At 44.0% G+C, this 18,146-nt stretch overlaps 2 protein-coding genes across 3 annotated transcripts in view; one reads left to right on the forward strand and one right to left on the reverse strand.

Annotated features, from left to right (window-relative positions):
• Nucleotides 1–1,784: 1,784 nt before the first annotated feature.
• LOC146391712 (mitogen-activated protein kinase kinase kinase kinase 2-like) lies at nt 1,785–9,364 on the forward strand. The gene is made up of 10 exons (XM_084922888.1): nt 1,785–2,067; nt 2,147–2,270; nt 2,430–2,488; nt 2,573–2,676; nt 4,534–4,704; nt 4,751–4,871; nt 4,947–5,033; nt 5,116–5,186; nt 5,290–5,345; nt 7,831–9,364. Exons 1-10 carry the CDS (start codon nt 2,040–2,042, stop codon nt 7,916–7,918), a joined length of 909 nt encoding a protein of 302 aa, XP_084779014.1. The 5' UTR covers nt 1,785–2,039; the 3' UTR covers nt 7,919–9,364.
• Nucleotides 9,365–13,644: 4,280 nt separating this feature from the next.
• The window catches only part of LOC146391713 (NACHT, LRR and PYD domains-containing protein 3-like), a 34,021-nt gene continuing 29,519 nt past the window's right edge, over nt 13,645–18,146 (reverse strand). The window contains exons 11-13 of one of the 2 annotated variants that reach the window (XR_014798604.1): nt 16,152–16,325; nt 14,944–15,476; nt 13,645–14,317 (exon numbers count right to left, since the gene is read on the reverse strand). Coding sequence is in view for 1 of the 2 variants with exons in the window: in XM_084914847.1 (XP_084770973.1) it covers nt 16,181–16,325 (145 nt within the window). In the remaining variant the exon portion in view is untranslated. Of the gene's footprint in view, nt 14,318–14,392; nt 15,477–16,151; nt 16,326–18,146 lie in introns of those variants that run through there. The other variant, XM_084914847.1, reaches the window with a different exon arrangement.

An 18,146-nucleotide genomic window follows, 5' to 3' on the forward strand; every position in this document is an offset into this window, starting at 1 on the left:
AACATTCCATTTCATGCATGCTCCGCCCACATGGTCAGGAATGTCAGGTGCTGCATCTCCAAATGCTGCTCCCGTTGCCTAGCAATAACAGCTGTTTACTTTTTGGGGTCTGGTTCATTGTTTAATAAAGAAAACATGTCCAAGTATTGGGTGCTGAGGCTCAGCGCATATTCTAGCCTGCTGTGTGGGTGGGCAGCTAGAAATCACTGGTGGGCAACATGAGTGAGGAGAAAACTGGAGCAGCCAAGCAGGGAGCTGCAGGTTGCTGGTTTGAGTCTCTGTTCAGATGCTGGTGTCTCCTCTCTCTGAGATGTCTGCAAACAGTCCCAGATAAAACAATAAGGATAATAAACAAACACGTGACTAAAATAACAATTATGACTCTGATGTGTTTCATGTGTAGCAGGATGGCCTCTATACAGCAGTCGCTGCAAGCATCCACATCGCCACACTTACGTTTCTTTAAGCAGGTGTGCTGGGCTCCTCCTAAGGAAAGTTTGAAACTTCATTTCCTTCATGCTGGTGAACTTTTTACCAAATATTTTCATCAAAGCTTCTCCATCACTGACAGGGATTGTTTGGATCTTCACACTCATCTCCACCAACCCTAAAAAATGAGTCTCACTTTGCTCATATAATGCCAGGAGTGTCTCCATATTCCACAAAAGTCTATGCAAACATGTAACAGTATCCCATATTCATATAAATATTATTGATATTATAACAAAAGCTGTCACCAACACAATTGTCCCAAGTGCTTTTTTAAACAGGATTTTCAACCAGAGGATTTCCCTATAGCTTAATTTTTTTTCAATATTTTGTACACAAGAACAGAATCATTTCAGAAAAACTCAAAATGACTGGTGTCAATATTATTTGCCCCACAAAAAAGGTCGAATATAAAACAATATTGCAAATATTGCACAGTTGAAAAAAAAAGCACTACAGCTCAGTTGTTCCCGCCCTCCTTTGTCCTCCTGTTTCCCCTCCCTCTCCCCTCCAACGAGGAGTTTGATGGTGTTACGGATTCAAATATTGGGGATGGATACAAGAGGAAAAACCAAAATAACAACACTGGTCCGGCCGGGTTGATTCAAACGATGATTTTAATGATCACACGCGTGGGAGATGGACACCGTACGCAGACAGCATCAGATCTCAAAATGGTGGAGCATTGATCAAACTCTTAAAGCCTCTAGTGGCCCCCACCTAATCATAAAAGCCTAAACATTCACATCCTTTCTCTCACACGGCGCCTAAGCTACGACCTTGGCTCCCTGTTTATCTGCTCCTGCTGAGATGGGGCAGAAAACCTCTCCAGTATGTTCTGTTCTCTTCTAATCAGACAAATAAGGCGATGACTTTCTGCGAACAGTATTTCTTATAACTCAGCAGTATAATGCATCATAAAACAATATCATTCATTCACAATAAATCAGCAGTCTAATGTAATGCAAATCAGTTCAACAAATGCAATAGTTATAACCTTCTTCTAATTCAGGAGAATAATGCAAACTAAAACTACATAATAATTCACAATCTTTAATTAGGGGTCTAACATGGCATAAAATAATATTATAATCCCACACTGGCAAACTTCTCCCGATGTTTCCACTGAAGGGGTTGGAAGTTAAAAAGCGCTGAAGGTTAGGTTTGGAGTAAATCATAGATGTGTGCACGTGTTTGTGTGCAGCTTGTAGTGCAAACGTGCGTGCAGAATTCATGCAGACATGTGTAACTGGTCGTTTTGAGGTAGAAAAGAGTGATGCGCGGTCAAGCTGGTAGTTGAAAGTGTCAGTCAGAGTAGAAGAGCATTGTGTAAAAATGCAAGTAATAACAGAAAAGTGCAAGTCATTAATCGCATCACCCTGAAAAACCTGAGTAAGGAGTGCAGCTCCTGATGAAAGGAGGAGCACTGAAAACCAGGAAATGGTGTTTCTGGAACAGTCTGATGACTGAAGCTGGATGTTTGAAGTCTCAGTGAACTGCTTGTCTTTTCCCCACAGCTCCTCCCTCAGCGATGTATATGGCTATATGTTATGAACAATGTGCTGATGTCCGTATCAGGTAACAAACAGCGTGACACAAACGGAGAACATTGTGTCCACTCGATAATATGCTGCTCTAAAAAGGCTCCATCCTGCAGGGAAGTCGGCCCAGCTTTACTCGCACAGCCTGCCAGCTCTGTTTGAACAGAAAGGACATCTGCACAAGAAACACAGCAGACTGTCGCTCAGCACCAACCGCCTCACTGAGCGGATCAGTCTCAGGTACGACACGCCATCACAGATGCAGGGAAACAGGAGCTGTAGGTGCAGCAGTATTAATTATGTCATGTATGATGCTACCACCTGATTTTGAGGAAGGAGGATACTGTAAACCCAATTTTGTCTGCTTGTTCTGACCTGGATATTCTCTGTTGGCCACAGAAAGTTTGCCATATCTGTAAAGATTCCTGACACTAAAGGTTGTAGGAGGTGCAGTGTAGGTAAGCAATGCAGAGTTACTCTGATCAGTCTGTTTGTTCACGGAGAACAACTGCAGACACTTAGTCCTGCTCTCTCTGTTTCAGCAAGAAACCCATACACAGATAGCACATTTCTGTGCAGGGCTGTCCCATCTGGCCTGGTTTTACTCTTGTGGTATGAGCCTCTTCAGAAGTTCATGCATCTAAAGGTTTGTACAAATTTGTCGAACTTGCCACCTGAATAAATGTCTTCCTTTCTAACTCTAACCCGATTTCCACAATGCAAACCAGCCATTAGACCTGAATTACATAAAAGTAGACAGACAGCACATCAGAATCTGAAGCTGAAGAATGTAATTGATTTTTTAATAACATATGCATTCTTTTTATTCAAGCCCAACAAGATTTTAGAGACTAAATAAAAGAAACGTTGTATAAACGCCGTCCAAAAACACCAACAGCACCTTCTCTGGGTCCAAGCTCGTGTAACTGAATGGTTACCATGTGTTTTCTGTGCTACAGGAACAGTGTTATCAGCACACAGTTCAACGCCAGCATGCACCATTAGATCACATAGCAGACTAATTGACAGGTTTTTTGTGAATGTCTCGCACATTTCACGAAGATAATGTATGTACTGTGAGAACAGAGCTCTGTGTTAAGCCTGTCTGCAGCCCTAACACAGTGCTGCTTGGAGAAACACGCCTGTGTCATAACATTATGGAAAAGTGGCATCAGTCCAAAGACGTGCAGTTAGGGGACAGGTTCATTGGAAACGATAAATTGCCCATAGGTGTGAATGTGTGCGAATGGTTGTCTGTGTCTATGTGTTAGCCCTGCCACAGACTGGGACCTGTCCAGGGTGCACCCCGCCTCTCGCCCTAAGACAGCTGGGACAGGCTCCAGCCCCCCGCCACCCTGAAAAAGGATAAGCGGAAGCAGACGGATGGACGGATGCTTGGATGGATGGATGCATAGACGGATGGATGGACAGATGGACGGCTGGAGGGATGGATGGATGGATGGGCGAATGGACGGCTGGATGGACAGATGGATGGGTGGATGGATGGATGGGTGGATGGATGGATGGATGGATGGACGGCTGGATGGATGGATGGGTGGATGGATGGATGGATGGACGGCTGGATGGATGGGTGGGTGGATGGATGGATGGATGGATGGATGGATGGCTGGATGGACGGCTGGATGGATGGATGGATGGATGGGTGGATGGACGGCTGGATGGACAGCTGGATGGGTGGATGGATGGATGGACGGATGGACGGACGGCTAGATGGACGGCTGGATGGACAGCTGGATGGGTGGATGGATGGATGGATGGACGGCTGGATGGATGGGTGGATGGATGAATGGATGGACGGCTGGATGGATGGATGGGTGGATGGATGGATGGATGGATGGACGGCTGGATGGGTGGATGGATGGACGGCTGGATGGACGGATGGATGGACGGCTGGATGGACGGGTGGATGGATGGATGGGTGGATGGATGGATGGATGGATGGCTGGATGGATGGCTGGATGGATGGATGGATGGATGGATGGGTGGATGGACGGCTGGATGGACAGCTGGATGGGTGGATGGATGGATGGGTGGATGGATGGATGGATGGACGGACGGCTAGATGGACGGCTGGATGGACAGCTGGATGGGTGGATGGATGGATGGGTGGATGGATGGATGGATGGATGGACGGGTGGATGGATGGGTGGATGGATGAATGGATGGACAGCTGGATGGATGGACGGCTGGATGGGTGGATGGATGGACGGGTGGATGGACGGCTGGATGGACGGGTGGATGGATGGATGGATGGGTGGATGGGTGGATGGATGGATGGACGGCAGGATGGACGGATGGGTGGATGGATGGGTGGATGGCATCGGTTTATCTTTAATCTCAAGATTTACTAATCATACAAGAATTCTGTTGTGCTGTTTTGGACGGTTGTATGAACAGGTTCAGCTCAGGTTTAACAAGCATCACTTAACCATCATGAGAATTTATTTAGTTTTTCTTGTTTTCCTTGGTGACTGTTTCACAGCAACTCGCCATCAGGCTCCCAGATTCTCTTCCGATATTTGAACTGCTGGTGTTGGCAACAGATGAGTTTCCTCAGCTGTGTGTTGGAGTGAGAGACTGTAGTAATGATAAACCACCAACCGGCCAACAGCTCAGGTTTGATATTATAGAGCTGAACGGCGCTCCTGTTCCAGTGCCATGTAGGACCGTTTCTGAATTTCTCTGCTGACTTCCTGAAGCTTCAAGCTTCAACTTGTTTCAACAAGCTTCCTTCTTTCCGTGCGTCAGGAGATAGTGGAGCACTCAGAGCCGTGCAGGTAACCCAGCTGGACCGAGACACTGTTCTCATCACCTTGGAAAGTAAGTCCCCTCGCATATTGTGAATCCTTCAAATGTCTTTCATGCTCATTCTCAATCTGTGTACCGTTTGGACAGGAACTGTAAAGATCGTGAACCTGCAAGGACTTCCATCCAGACAGCTGGCTGCAGAAATAGTCTTTGACTTCCCCATTGAAACACTAGGTAGAAATAATGATGTGACAAACAGAGTGAATGAGAGCTGATGTGTGTCCTGAAAGCTGAGTGACACCTCCTGTTCTGTCAGTCTGCTTGCAGGATAGTGTGCTGGCGTTCTGGAAGCATGGCCTCAAAGGGAGGAGTTTCCATTCAGATGAGGTGATGAACTAGTAAATTCATCCAGCGTTGGCTGAGCTCGTATCATGTGCTTATCATATTTGTTCTAAGTCATTACACATGTGAATTTTCACTTTATGTGCAGGTAACACAAGAAATTACAGATGAGAGTCGTGTGTTCAGAGTTCTGGGAACAAACAGGTATGTTAACAGTATGCTGACAAGAGCTATCAATCACTGTGAGAAACTAGTAATCCTAGAACATCAGAAGTAATCAGGATATTATTTTTCTTGATACTATTGTTAATAGACCTGGAAGTGATTTTCAGAGTAGCATGTGGAAGTAGCATGAATACTACTAGCATTAATGGTAGCATTAAAGCAGGAGTCACACTAGAGTGTTTGTTCTGTTGGTTACTCAGATCCAAGGATTTAGGAAATGCAGCCTATGTGTTTGCATGCAGCCCTCCAAAAAAAACCAGCCATTAAAGTTACCAACTACCGTCTACCTGACACTTTGTACAGAAAACTACTTTCCTTAGTGTTAATTTTCTTTATGCTAGTACCAAATCACAACAATAGTCACTTCAAGACACTGTATATTGTAAGGTAAAGGCCCTGCAATTATGGTGCACAAAGGTGAAAAACTCCCTTTTAGCAGGTGAAAACCTGAACCAGGCTGGGGGAGGGGCGGGCATCTGCTGCGATCGGTTGGGGGGTGAGAGGAGGAAGACGGGACAAAGACAATCTGGGGAAGAGAGCCAGAGAATATTCTCAACTAATGATTGAATGCAGAGAGGTGTATAAACAGATAGTGAGTGAAAAGGGCGACTGAAGAAGAAACACATCAGGGGAACCCGTCAGCAGCCTAGACTTAGGCTAACTAAGGGAGGATTCAGGGAAGAAAGGAAAGTTGTAATCCTAATGTTAAAAGTAGAGAGGGTGTCCGTCTCCCAAACCCAAACTGGAAGCTGGTTCCACAGAAGTGGTGGCTGTAGCTCAGGTGGGGGAGCAGGTCACCTACTCCCCATCTACATGCCAGATATCCTGCATGAAAGTTGCTCTCCGGTGCATCCGTCAGAGTATGAATGGGTGTGAACGGGTGAATGAGGCAAGCTTTGAGTGCTCAGAGTAGAAAAGCACTATATAAGAACCGGTCCATTTACCATTTACCAAGAGGGGCCTGGAAACCGAAGGGTCTGGCTCCCATTTTACTTTTAAATACTCGGAGCGAAGTGCTCTAATGGGGTGATATGGTACTATAAGGTCATTAAGATAAGACAGGGGCTGATTATTCAAAACCTTTTATGTGAGGATTTTGAATCTTTTATTCTGGAGCCAATAAATGTTCTGTTTCTAGTCCCTGTCAGGACTCTCGCTGCAGCATGTTGGATTAACTGAGAGCTTTTAGGACATCCTGATAATAACCTCAGCACTTCCTTTTGATCATTTTTGTGGGGGGAGGGGACATTAACACCAGGTTTTCTCAAACAATTGACACACAACCTGTGAAAATGAATAATTTCAGTAACTACAAGTGTGTGTTTACATTTGGATCGTATAGATATCTGGCATTAAAGCTCAGTCTTCAGAAAATCTCCTTTTCTTTTTGATTTCTTTCAGAGCAGTCTGGATCTGATTTTTGACTAAATAATTAAAACTAATAATAATATATTACTATATTATATTACTAACAAATCCAGGACACCCCTGTTGATCCAGTAGCTCTTAATGAAGTTTGAAATAAGAATCGTGGTGAGTTCATTAGAAATATTTCACAATCTTTTTTAAATCAGTCATTACTGGAATCTTCTGAAGTGCAAAAACAGTGAGATTATATATGAGAAGGACGGACTCAAAGACTGTCGTGTATCACATATATATTACATAGATGTCCAAAATCAATGCATCATTAATGAAACTGAAACAAAAGTACTGAATTTCATGTGGAAGACCAAACCTCAGCACTCAGGAAAGTCTTATACAGGAGCAAAGATAATGGACGTTACCCGGAGTTTTCCACTGTGAAACCAGGAATAACAGCTTAAAAATGTTGTTGGATTTCTGTGATCTAAATCATTGTCAGCCTGGCAGGCAAATAGCGTGGACACCAAAGTTTGTGAACGTGATAACCTGAGAACAAAGACATGTAGGATTTTAAATCGGTACCATAGGTGTGTCTACTGGGAGGCTGAGGCTTAGCGCTGGTGGCTGCCAGTACTAAGTATTATTATACAACTGTGCCAACCCTTATTTAGTTGATCTTATCTTCTTTCCTTGTGTTTCAGTTAGTTTTTACTCAAACTGGGTGTAGAAGGAATCCTCGCAAAGGCTTATTTTTCTTCTGTGTTATGTTTTATGTATTTCTCAGCTCTTTGCTTCCTTTTTTCTACTTTAAACTTGTTTGTATGCTGTTGTGTAAATGTTCACACTTATCATAAAGTTTAAAAAAGTAGTAGGCGTGGTGATGAGCAGGAACAGGAGTAAAACTCCAGTAAGTGTACCAGTACTGTACCAGTGTGTAGCATTAAAGTCAAACTACAGTGGCTGTAGTATCAGTAGAGTAGTGTTAGTACTAGAGGTGGGAGGAGTAGAAGCAGGTGGAGGCACTGGCTTTAGGTTAGTACTGCCTTTCTCTGGTTCTCCTTTACAACTCATCTCCTTCTCATTTGCTGACAATGTGCAGAGACATCATCCTTCAGAGCACACCGACTGATGACCCGTCAGCACTGAGCAGCCTGTACATCCTGACAGGACACGAAAGCAGCTACTGAGAGAGGACACGGGGCTTCTCTTTCGACGGTGTTACCAAAGAAAAGCACAGCCTGTCTGTAACTGTGGGGTGGAAACGATGCTCTGTTTCACTGAGGCTGTGCCAGGAAACGGTTCAATGCTGGGAATGACAAATGTTAGGAAGGTATCCTGCTGACTGTCCAGCCTTCACCTGTACACAAGACACCTGTCAAGGTCCTCGCTGGGGTTATAGTTGATAAAGCTTTCTAGCTTTTCTTGTCTATTCAGCTTACCTGCTTAAATCAGACCTTTCTGTTAAAGCTAATGCAGACTCCACTGATCCACCCGCTCAGTGTGGACGGGAGAATAACCTGAACATGGCCTCTGGGACATCATCGTACTGATGTTATGAAGCGCTCAGCCAGGTTTTCTTCTTGATCAGACTGAGGGGCAGACTGAGTGTGTTTTGGTGCCTCAACATTCAGTCATATTCTGTAAAGCCATTTTCTGTCTGCATGCTGCACATAAACTCTTTGGACCAGAGTGCTGTGACACCTACACCTTACACCTGCAGGAGCTGCTCGGCCATAGAAAGCTGTTCTGTGAAGTGCACGGCTTTTTTGCCAGTGTTGATTTTATGGGTTTAATGTAATAACTAATTTTTCACATCATCGTCTGAGTCGTAATCCCAACGAGGAAACCTGGAATGTAAAACTTGATGGACGCTCCAGCTGAAGAGTGAAGTGTCAGACTTTTAATGTATCTTTCAAGCATTAGCGTACTTACAATGGCAGAAACAGTGCCACGTCTAAAGCATAGGAGCCATCTTCATCTCATGCTTCCCATTTCATGCAAGTTTTTTCTCATCCTCAGATGGACAGAATTTGGTTTGCTGACTTCATTCAGTCACACCATACTAGAGCATAAAAAGTGGAAATAAACTGGTCAGTAAGAAAGTGTGATGCTTGAAAGTATAGCGTAAGGACAGCAGCAGCACTGCATTTACAGCTGATATGATGACTTCAGCATCTTTAAAGAACTGTGAAGGAATTATCAGTGCTAACACAACCTTAAGCACGTGATGTGACCGTACACACTGCTTACACTCTCAGTATCCTTACTTAAAGAGAACATCTCAGAAAAAAGTACAGTTAGCAAGAAGCTTTGAGAACAAGGCAGTGTTATTGTATGCTAACCACCGTGGTGGTGTAGCTTGTCCTGATAAAAAGTGAATGTGGTCACATTATACTTGTTAACTAAAATGAAAAAATGAAATAATTCCACTACATGGGTAAAGATATTTATGATATTTATGGAAAGGATACTATAAAAGTAACACTGGCCTTTCCATGAGAGAAACTTGAAGTACAGTATGCATGTTGAGATTAATGTTTTTTTAATATGTTTTTGCTACTATGTGAAGATGTGATGTTATTAACAACACAGAATAGACAGAAATAAAGATTTTCATATCTCTTGGAGTTTTATGAAGAGTTTGTTGGGTTGTTCTTCTTTGAATGTGTGGATCGATGCTTCTACGATTTATATCTTAATCCTTCAATTTGTAAAAAACATTTTGAATTCCGTTTGAGAAGATAAATGAAGGTTCTTGCGTTCAAGTGGAGGCTCTAGCAGACTGAGAAAGTAACTGCATAACTGTGTTATTCCTGCACCCATAGCAGCAAGTAAGTGAAGGCAGTGATGAGCGCTGATGAGTTCTCAGATCACTCAGTCAGTCTCTGAAAGTCACCTTTATTGTGATCGCGCACTTTAAGCTTTCATGCCTGTATTTTTGCACAATTGTGATAATACTGTATTGAAAGAAATCTGTGCACAGACGAACATGGGGCGGCTTTGCTCAGGTAGTAGAGGAAGGTGCTTCAATCCCCGTCTGCATGCCAAATATCCCTGGGCAAGATACCAACGCAGAGTTGCTCTCCGAATGTGTGTGAACATTACACAGAAAGTGCTTACAGAGAAAAGTGCTTGCGTACACCTGAATGAGGCAAGTTCTTTAAAGTGCTTTGAGTACTATATAAGAACCAGTCCATTTACATCGCCAAAGCACTCAATACTCTCTTTACGAAGTTCTCTGTAGTTTGTTTCTCCAGCACCATATTTGACCGCGGTCAAGTGAGCCCTCACTTACGAAGACACAGTCAAGCTAGCTGCACCTAAAATGTTGTTGCACTATTCTTATGCACATTACGGTACGGGTGCCGACTGGCTTAGAAACGCAGTCTTTTGTGTCCTGACACTATTGTACTTCACAATCCACTCCCAGTTTTGGTTCATCTCCACTCTTCACCCTGTGACCCACAGCCCAAATTACTGTACGAGAAAATTAACAGTAAAATTTACCCAATATACAGTACTGTACTTTTAATATCCTCATCTTTGAGCTCAGATTACACAAACACTGTAAGAGGTGACAGAGATATTTCACTAGATTCTGACTCTAGGCCATCTCCACTTTTCACCCAGTGATCCACACCCAAAATTACTGTACAGTTTTCCAGAAAATGAATACTAAAATTTACCAAATTTACTGTACTGTGCTATATATTTTCTCATCTTTGAGCTCAGATTACATGAAACTGTAAGAGGTGACACATATCTCACTAGATTCTGACTCTGGGTGACCCCCACTCTTCAGCCTGTGATCCACACCCAAAATTACTGTACTGTTTCTGAGATTGCTGTGTTAACCCTCTCAAGGCAGGCGTTGCAGATTTGCAGCAGTTAAAAGCTAACAACCTGATCACCCCACATACATATTTTATGAGTTTTTTTTACTCAGAAGTACCACTGCAGGTATTCTTTTGTGCATTAGCAACAAAAACTTAATTTGAGCCTGAGAGGGTTAAGCATGAGTATGACAAAGGCTAAGAAAATATACTGCCTGAAACAATATCAAATTTAAACAACAAATTACAAAATTGCCACACCTGCTGTTATTGCCAGGTGTTCGATAGAGCATTATTGAGTCATAAAAAATACATATCATTGAAATATCATCAGTAAAAGAAACACTCTCACTATGTAAGACATGTTAGCAAATTCAGTTAATAAATAATGTATCAAATCTATACAGATGTTTGAAGGTATAAAGCAAAGCATGTTTGTTTCTTATGGCTTACAAATGTGTTTGCCTTTAACATAATTTACATTTCATTTATACAGTTTCACAGACGAAACAATAAAATAGGTTTCCTGAACTGTTCTTCATGGCCCAAATTTTGAATCCTTTTGAGGGTGATGCATTATCCATGAAGGTGGGCAATTTGTTCATTGATCTCTGACCCTCGCTGACTCTGACGCCTCCTAATTCTGCTTCCAGCCTTGCTGATGAATTTGTTGTCACTGATGCTGTCACCAGTTGTACACAACATCTCTGTTTGTCCACCAGTCTAATCTGTAATTCAGGTGAACCCAGAATTACCTGCATCTTTGTAATGTTTCAGAAAATATACACTATATGTTGATGGGCATTGTCCCACTTTTCTTTCCTTTATAAGTAAGAATCTCTGTGGTTTTAATGACAATTCATATACAGATTGTGGAGGACATTTAATTCAACACTCAAAAAAGTTCCTCACCAGCAGACTGTAGCACAATTTCAGCCCACAGTTAATAAACCCATCCAATGCAGCGTTATCAGAGAAATTATGCAAGTGTTATGTTTGTATGTACTGGTAATCTATTTATCATTTATCATGATTCCTGCTCTGATGATTACTTTCTTCTCCTTCTGTAATTTTAATAGATAAAGGATGTTGAACTTTAAGCTCCAAACAGGATGAATGAGGAAGACCACAGAGGAGAATCGTGGATGTAGTGAAAGAATACATGCAGATGGTTTTTTTCATGGTGGAGGAGCAACTTCTGATACCATCTTAAAGAAAAAACACATAAAATTGAAGAGTAAAAATAATGACAACAATATGTCTAAATTTTTTATTAATTTTTTAGAGCAAATGCAGTCTTGTCATGGTCAGAGTTGCCCACTCATCCATCTTCATCCGCTTTATCCGAGGCCGGGTCGCGGGGGCAGCAGCCTAAGCAGAGAGGCCCAGACCTCCCTCTCCCCAGCCACCTCCTCCAGCTTATCCGGGGGAACACCAAGGTGTTCCCAGGCCAGCCGAGAGATATAATCTCTCCAGCGTGTCCTGGGTCTGCCCCGGGGCCTCCTCCCGGTGGGACATGCCTGGAACACCTCACCCAGGAGGCGCCCAGGATGCATCCTTGTTAGAAGCCCGAACCACCTCAGCTGGCTCCTTTCGATGTGGAGCAGCAGCGGCTCTACTCTGAGCCCCTCCCGGATGGCCGAACTTCTCACCCTATCTCTAAGGGAGAGGCCAGCCACCCTTCGGAGGAAGCTCATTTCTGCCGCTTGTATCCGCGATCTCGTTCTTTCGGTCACTACCCACAGCTCGTGGCCATAGGTGAGGGTAGGGACGTAGATCGACCGGTAAATTGAGAGCTTCGCTTTTACACTCAGCTCCCTCTTCACCACGACGGACCGGTGAAGCGTCCGCATTACTGCAGCTGCAGCCCCAATCCGTCTGTCGATCTCCGGCTCCCTTCTCCCATCACTCGCGAACAAGACCCCGAGATACTTGAACTCCTCCACTTGGGGCAGGAACTCATCCCTGACCTGGAGTGGGCACTCCACCCTTTTCCGGCTGAGAACCATGGCCTCAGATTTGGAGGTGCTGATCCTCATTCCCGCTGCTTCACACTCGGCTGTGAACCGTTCCAGTGCGAGCTGGAGGCCCTCACCCGATGAAGCCAACAGAACCACATCATCCGCAAAAAGCAGAGATGAGATTCTGAGGCCACCAAAGTGAAAGCCCTCCGCCACTTGGCTGCGCCTAGAAATCCTGTCCATAAAAATTATGAACAGAACCGGTGACAAAGGGCAGCCCTGGCGGAGCCCATCACCCACCGGGAACGAGTCCGACTCTTGCAACGGTTGTATAGGGATCGAATGGCCCGTAGCAATGGTCCAGACACCCCATACTCCCGCAACACCTCCCACAGGACACCCCGAAGGACACGGTCGAATGCCTTCTCCAAGTCCACAAAACACATCTAGACTGGTTGGGCAAACTCCCATGCACCCTCAAGTATCCTTGAGAGGATAAAGAGCTGGTCCAGTGTTCCGCGACCAGGACGAAAAGAGTTGCCCACTCATATTTAACTAATTCAAATACAATTACTGCATTTAAATGCTTATGTTCTAATAAAAGGCATTGTTTAATACTTCTGCCATGACAACCCAAATAAATCAATGAGAGGGAAACGGGAAGATTAGTCATCAGGTAAGGTTTACTGTTCATTTACCATGCCTTGATAACAGTAAGCTTAACAAAAGAAAAATGTCGGGGAGGAGAAACGGTGTTCTGTCAAAACATCCTACCGTAGCGTAAATTTATAGTCTTGTCTATCAATCCGTGCTAACTTATCAGAATATGCTACCTTACGTGGTTAATGGCTCTGTTGTATAGGTAGCATGTTCAGATGGCCAAATCACACTATTAAAACATGCTTCCTGCTGGGATTTATATAGGTAGGATGTTCAGATGGCCCAATCACACTATTAAAACATGCTTCCTGCTGGGATTTATATAGGTAGGATGTTCAGATGGCCCAATCACACTATTAAAACATGCTTCCTGCTGGGATTTATATAGGTAGGATGTTCAGATGGCCCAATCACACTATTAAAACATGCTTCCTGCTGGGATTTATATAGGTAGCGTGTTCAGATGGCCAAATCACACAACATTAATTATGGTGGGGGGTGGACAATGGCTATTACACTCGATGCACTCCAGCTGACTTACCTTGGTATGAATGACGACGTACTCACAGTTTGGCGGCTTGAAAATAGCCAAATCTTGCACCCAGCCATTTGTAAATTGGATGTGCGCCTCCAGTGACTTGTAATTACGAAACTGGTTCGCAGTGTAAGCGCTTACTCCACAAACAAGATACGTGAAGATATCAGGGTAGGACAGTGGGGGTAAGTCGTCTGGGTCTTTACTCCACTGCCGTATTTCATATGGGTCCAGATTTGCGATGCGCTCTAATTTTTTCAAGTGCTGCTGCTTCGCCTCTGGACGCAATCGGTCTCTATACCGTCTGTTTTCTTTTGACCTGCTTTTAAGCATGGTTCTTGTCGTCGTCGTTCCAACACGGTGCGTTTGTTTTGATTTGTGGACCCGGAAAATGGCGCAATACATTGCGGCGTGAACCAGGTGTAGGACCGAACTCTCCCACACACATCACATCACTATAAGACTGGGCTCTCACACACATCACATCACCACACACACTCTGGTTTTTCTTCATGTACACTTCCTTATAATCTCTTTCTGCTATTTGCACATTTTTACTGTAAATTTCTAAGTTAAATCTGTAAATTTTATAATAACCTGTGATAGGTTTGTAGCGTAAACCTATTCGCTGGAACGTTAAGGACAATTTGCTACACAGGAAAACAAGACACGAGTAGGCAAAGTTCTTCATGTTTCTTGTGCACGGGAGAGAACCGGACAAATGCCGTTCCTTCGCTTGACCCCAGTTGCTCTCGTCTGCTCCCCCGTAACACTGCTCTTTTATTGAGGTTACATGAATATACATATATACATAGGTTCATTAACATATGACGTCTACATACAAACAAAGAGTACCTTGCCTGTGCGTTGTGTAAGTGTGTGTGTCTGTGTGTGTGTGTGGGGGGTCAGAGTGTGACCCCATAAATGACTTCTCTAACCCTGCTGGTCTGGAAGTCCAGCAGTTCATCTAATCAAAAGGCACTTAGACTAAAACAGATATAGATACGTTTATCCTACCATAGAACAATAAGACAAGGTACGACCTCTCCCATGCTCCCAGGATGTGGGTGTGAATGCCAGAACACTCTGGAATGCACACCAAGCCTTTGCAGAGTATTAATGATCAAACCTCTACCAATCTAAAACTAATTATAAAACTCTAAGCATATATAAGTAGATATTTCTAAGCATAAATGATAATCAACAATACAAAACCTGACAACCTGTAAATTGTAAATACTGTAAAACCACTGTCATTTAATGGTCGGGCATTGCACAGCTACAAGCATTTCACCTCATGTCATACTGGGTATGGTTGTGTGTGTGACAAATAAAATTTGAATTTGAAAGTGTTTCCAGGTGAGTTTGATCCAGGAGGGTCTGAAGCCAGAGTCAGACAGAGACTGTGCAGAGACTGTAGAAGGACAGAGCAGCAGCAGAGCAGTCCAGATACACTGATGATCCTCTGTCAGATCCAGAGGGACACACAGGGATGATGCTGGACTCTACATTGTGTCTGACAGTGGAGCTGTTCTCAGAGCAGTTCACTCTGCAGCACTGACAGTCATCTGCACTTCTTCTCATTCCTCTGTCAGTCACTGCTGGATGAAGCTCTCCTCTCCACCTCCCAGTAACATGGCCCAGTCAGAGCGTCTCTACACACAAGCTGCTGCTGCTTCAACCTCTCTGGATCATCAGGACACAGCTCCTCCTCTCTCAGCACACACACCGTCCTGTTTACCATCATCACCTCCACCTGCAGAGAGAAGAAGGAAGAGCAGAGGAGATAAACGAGTGTTTCCAGAGACTCTTCATCAGCTGTCAGTCAGTGATGCAGCACATCCAGTATAAAGAGCAGCAGGGACTTCAGTGCTGGGACTGTACTAGGACTCATTGTTGCTTCACTTTTTCTAATCTTTGGATTTTTATTGAAGTTGATGAAAATGTTTTTCCCTCCTAGTTTGAGTTTGGACTTTCATTCATTAGAAGAACCTTGGTGTGTCCACTCTGAGCTCTGTAGGAACCCCAACAACAAGCCCAACAATCCAGATGGACGGTTCCAGCTGTTAACTGGAGGAATTCCATCCAAACATCTGCTCTCACTAAATTCTTCCTCACCTACAGACTGTGTTCTTCACTGCTTTAAACTTGGAAATGAATGCAGTCATTGGTCTGCGTGCTGCTTTGTTCAGAGAGCTGATTGGCTGTTGACAGTGTTTGATCAGAGCGTGTCAGCCGTTACTATGGTGACCATAAAGGTCAGAAACAGGAAGTGTTTGTGTCCAATCCTGAAGCCTGTCACCATTCTCCTCTCACAGCTTCACTGAGAAGCTGCAGCTTTACAGGAAACTCTGGATCTTTGTTTCATACTGACTGTGTTTAGTACAATACTGCTGACAGCACCACCCACTCACTCCATCACTCTACTGACCTCAGAGTCTCCAGTCTGTAGTCTGGACTCTACTGAAGATCAGACAGCTGCTTCACATCTGGATCCTTCAGGTTGTTTCCCGACAGGTCCAGCTGTCTCAGATGGGAGGGGTTGGACTTCAGCGCTGCTGCCAGATAATCACAGCTGATCTTTGACAAACCACAGAGCTCCAATCTGTATAAAGAATGAAAGATGTAAGTTTATTAGACAAAGTGTGAGCTTGAAATCATTCAGTGTTTCATCATCTGTTCAGAGCTGAAGAAGGTTCAGAATGTAGAAGTTTAGAAAATGGAAACTCCAAACAGCTGAAGCCAACAGGAAGCAGCTTCAAACAGGAAACTGTGCAGAGTTTCAGACTATATGTCCTGATGCAGCCAGTTGGATTTTGGAGATTTGAATCTCTGTTCTGTGACTAAGTCCTTGAATCATTTCTTCCAGTTGGTCCAACAAGACAGACTAAGTGTTGGACATGTGTTGTGGCTCCATCAGGGGAGCTTCTAAATGTGATGTGATGGCCCCTCTGGGTCTGTCAGGTCACAGGACTGAAGAGAGCTCAAACTGGGCACACAGTTGTTCCAGTCTGGACCAAAGACTCTATACTGGGACTGAGGGACTGCTTTGACTGCACCCACTGGGACTTTTTAAAGGCTCATGTTCTCACTTAGATCATCGATTTCTACTTACATTTCTTTCTGGGGAAAATGGGGATTACTTTGGAAACAGGAAGTATTTTCCCCAATAAGCAGCCCTGGATTAGTAAATCACTCCAACATGTTCTCAGGCAGAAGAAGCTGTCTTGTTATGAGGGAGACAAGAAAAAGATTGAGGCACAGAAACTTGTTGAAAGAGAGATAAAGCAGCTAAAATCAGGTGTAAAAGTAAAGCAGAGGATGAGCTGAATAAAGGACACTCAAGGCTGGCTTGGAAAGGAATGAAGTCCATGGTGGGGATGCAGAACAAGGAGCAAAGATGAATGTGATGCTGAATCAGCAGAAGACTTGGACTCATTTGATTCCAGCTTTGATATCATTGATTTCAATGAAGAGCTTTGTGATTGTAGCAAAGGGCTGGTAGCTCTGAGAGTCCCACTGATGAGGTGTTTGTGTGGAAATCTCTTAGTGGGACCAAAGAGAGAAAAAGCCCTGGTCCTGATGCTGTGGGAGGGAAATGATTGAAGTGTGCTGTGAGGAACTGTCTGGGAGATTTCACACATTTTTCAGTCCTCCTTGGAACAACAGGAAGTTCCCAGCATATGGAAACAAAGGTTAAGTGTCCTATGGCACTCAGTGATGATGGTGCTGTGGCCCCACCACCTCCACCTCTTTGTAAAGGAACTAACTGTAATCTGACGCTTCAAATGGAACTAAGACTTCCTCCACTAGGTGGCAGTGTCTGATGAGAAAGTGTTAGTGGAGCTGGCCTGGAGTCAGAAACAGGAAGATGCAGGATTTGGGCTGAAATGGGGAAAAGTGGTTCGCACTAGTGCCTTAAAGCAAGAAGGTTGTAGGTTGAAGCTTGTTGGCCTTTCTGTGGAGGTTGGATGTTCTCCCACAGTCCAATGAAATGCTGCTTAGGTTCATTGGTGCTTCTAAATTGGCTGTAGGTGTGGATGTGAGAGAGTGCTTCTCTGTCTCTCTCTGTTGGCCCTGTGATGGACTGCTCACCTGTGCAGGTGGACCACGCCTCTTGCCCTATGACAGCTAGGGCACAGGCTGCAGCCCTGTGAGCCTAAGCTGAATAAACAGTTAGCAAAGATGATCCATAGATGGCCTGAAATTCCCCAGTTAGCAGTTTGGTAGATAGCTATGACATGCTAATCCCATCCAGCAGCTGTATTCTGCCTGTAAGCTGATCCCTGCTGAGCCAAAGCACTTTTTCATATACAAATTACAACCTTTAATAGAAACCTATTGGTCAGCATCTTATTAGCCTGCTGTTAGCTTCATTCCACAGAGAACTGAGAGAAACTAACAGAGTTGATAAAGAATAAAGAGA

This window comes from Perissodus microlepis, chromosome 3 (assembly GCF_051167445.1).
Source record: "Perissodus microlepis isolate ML-2025 ecotype Zambia chromosome 3, ASM5116744v1, whole genome shotgun sequence".
Lineage (NCBI taxonomy): Eukaryota > Metazoa > Chordata > Actinopteri > Cichliformes > Cichlidae > Perissodus > Perissodus microlepis.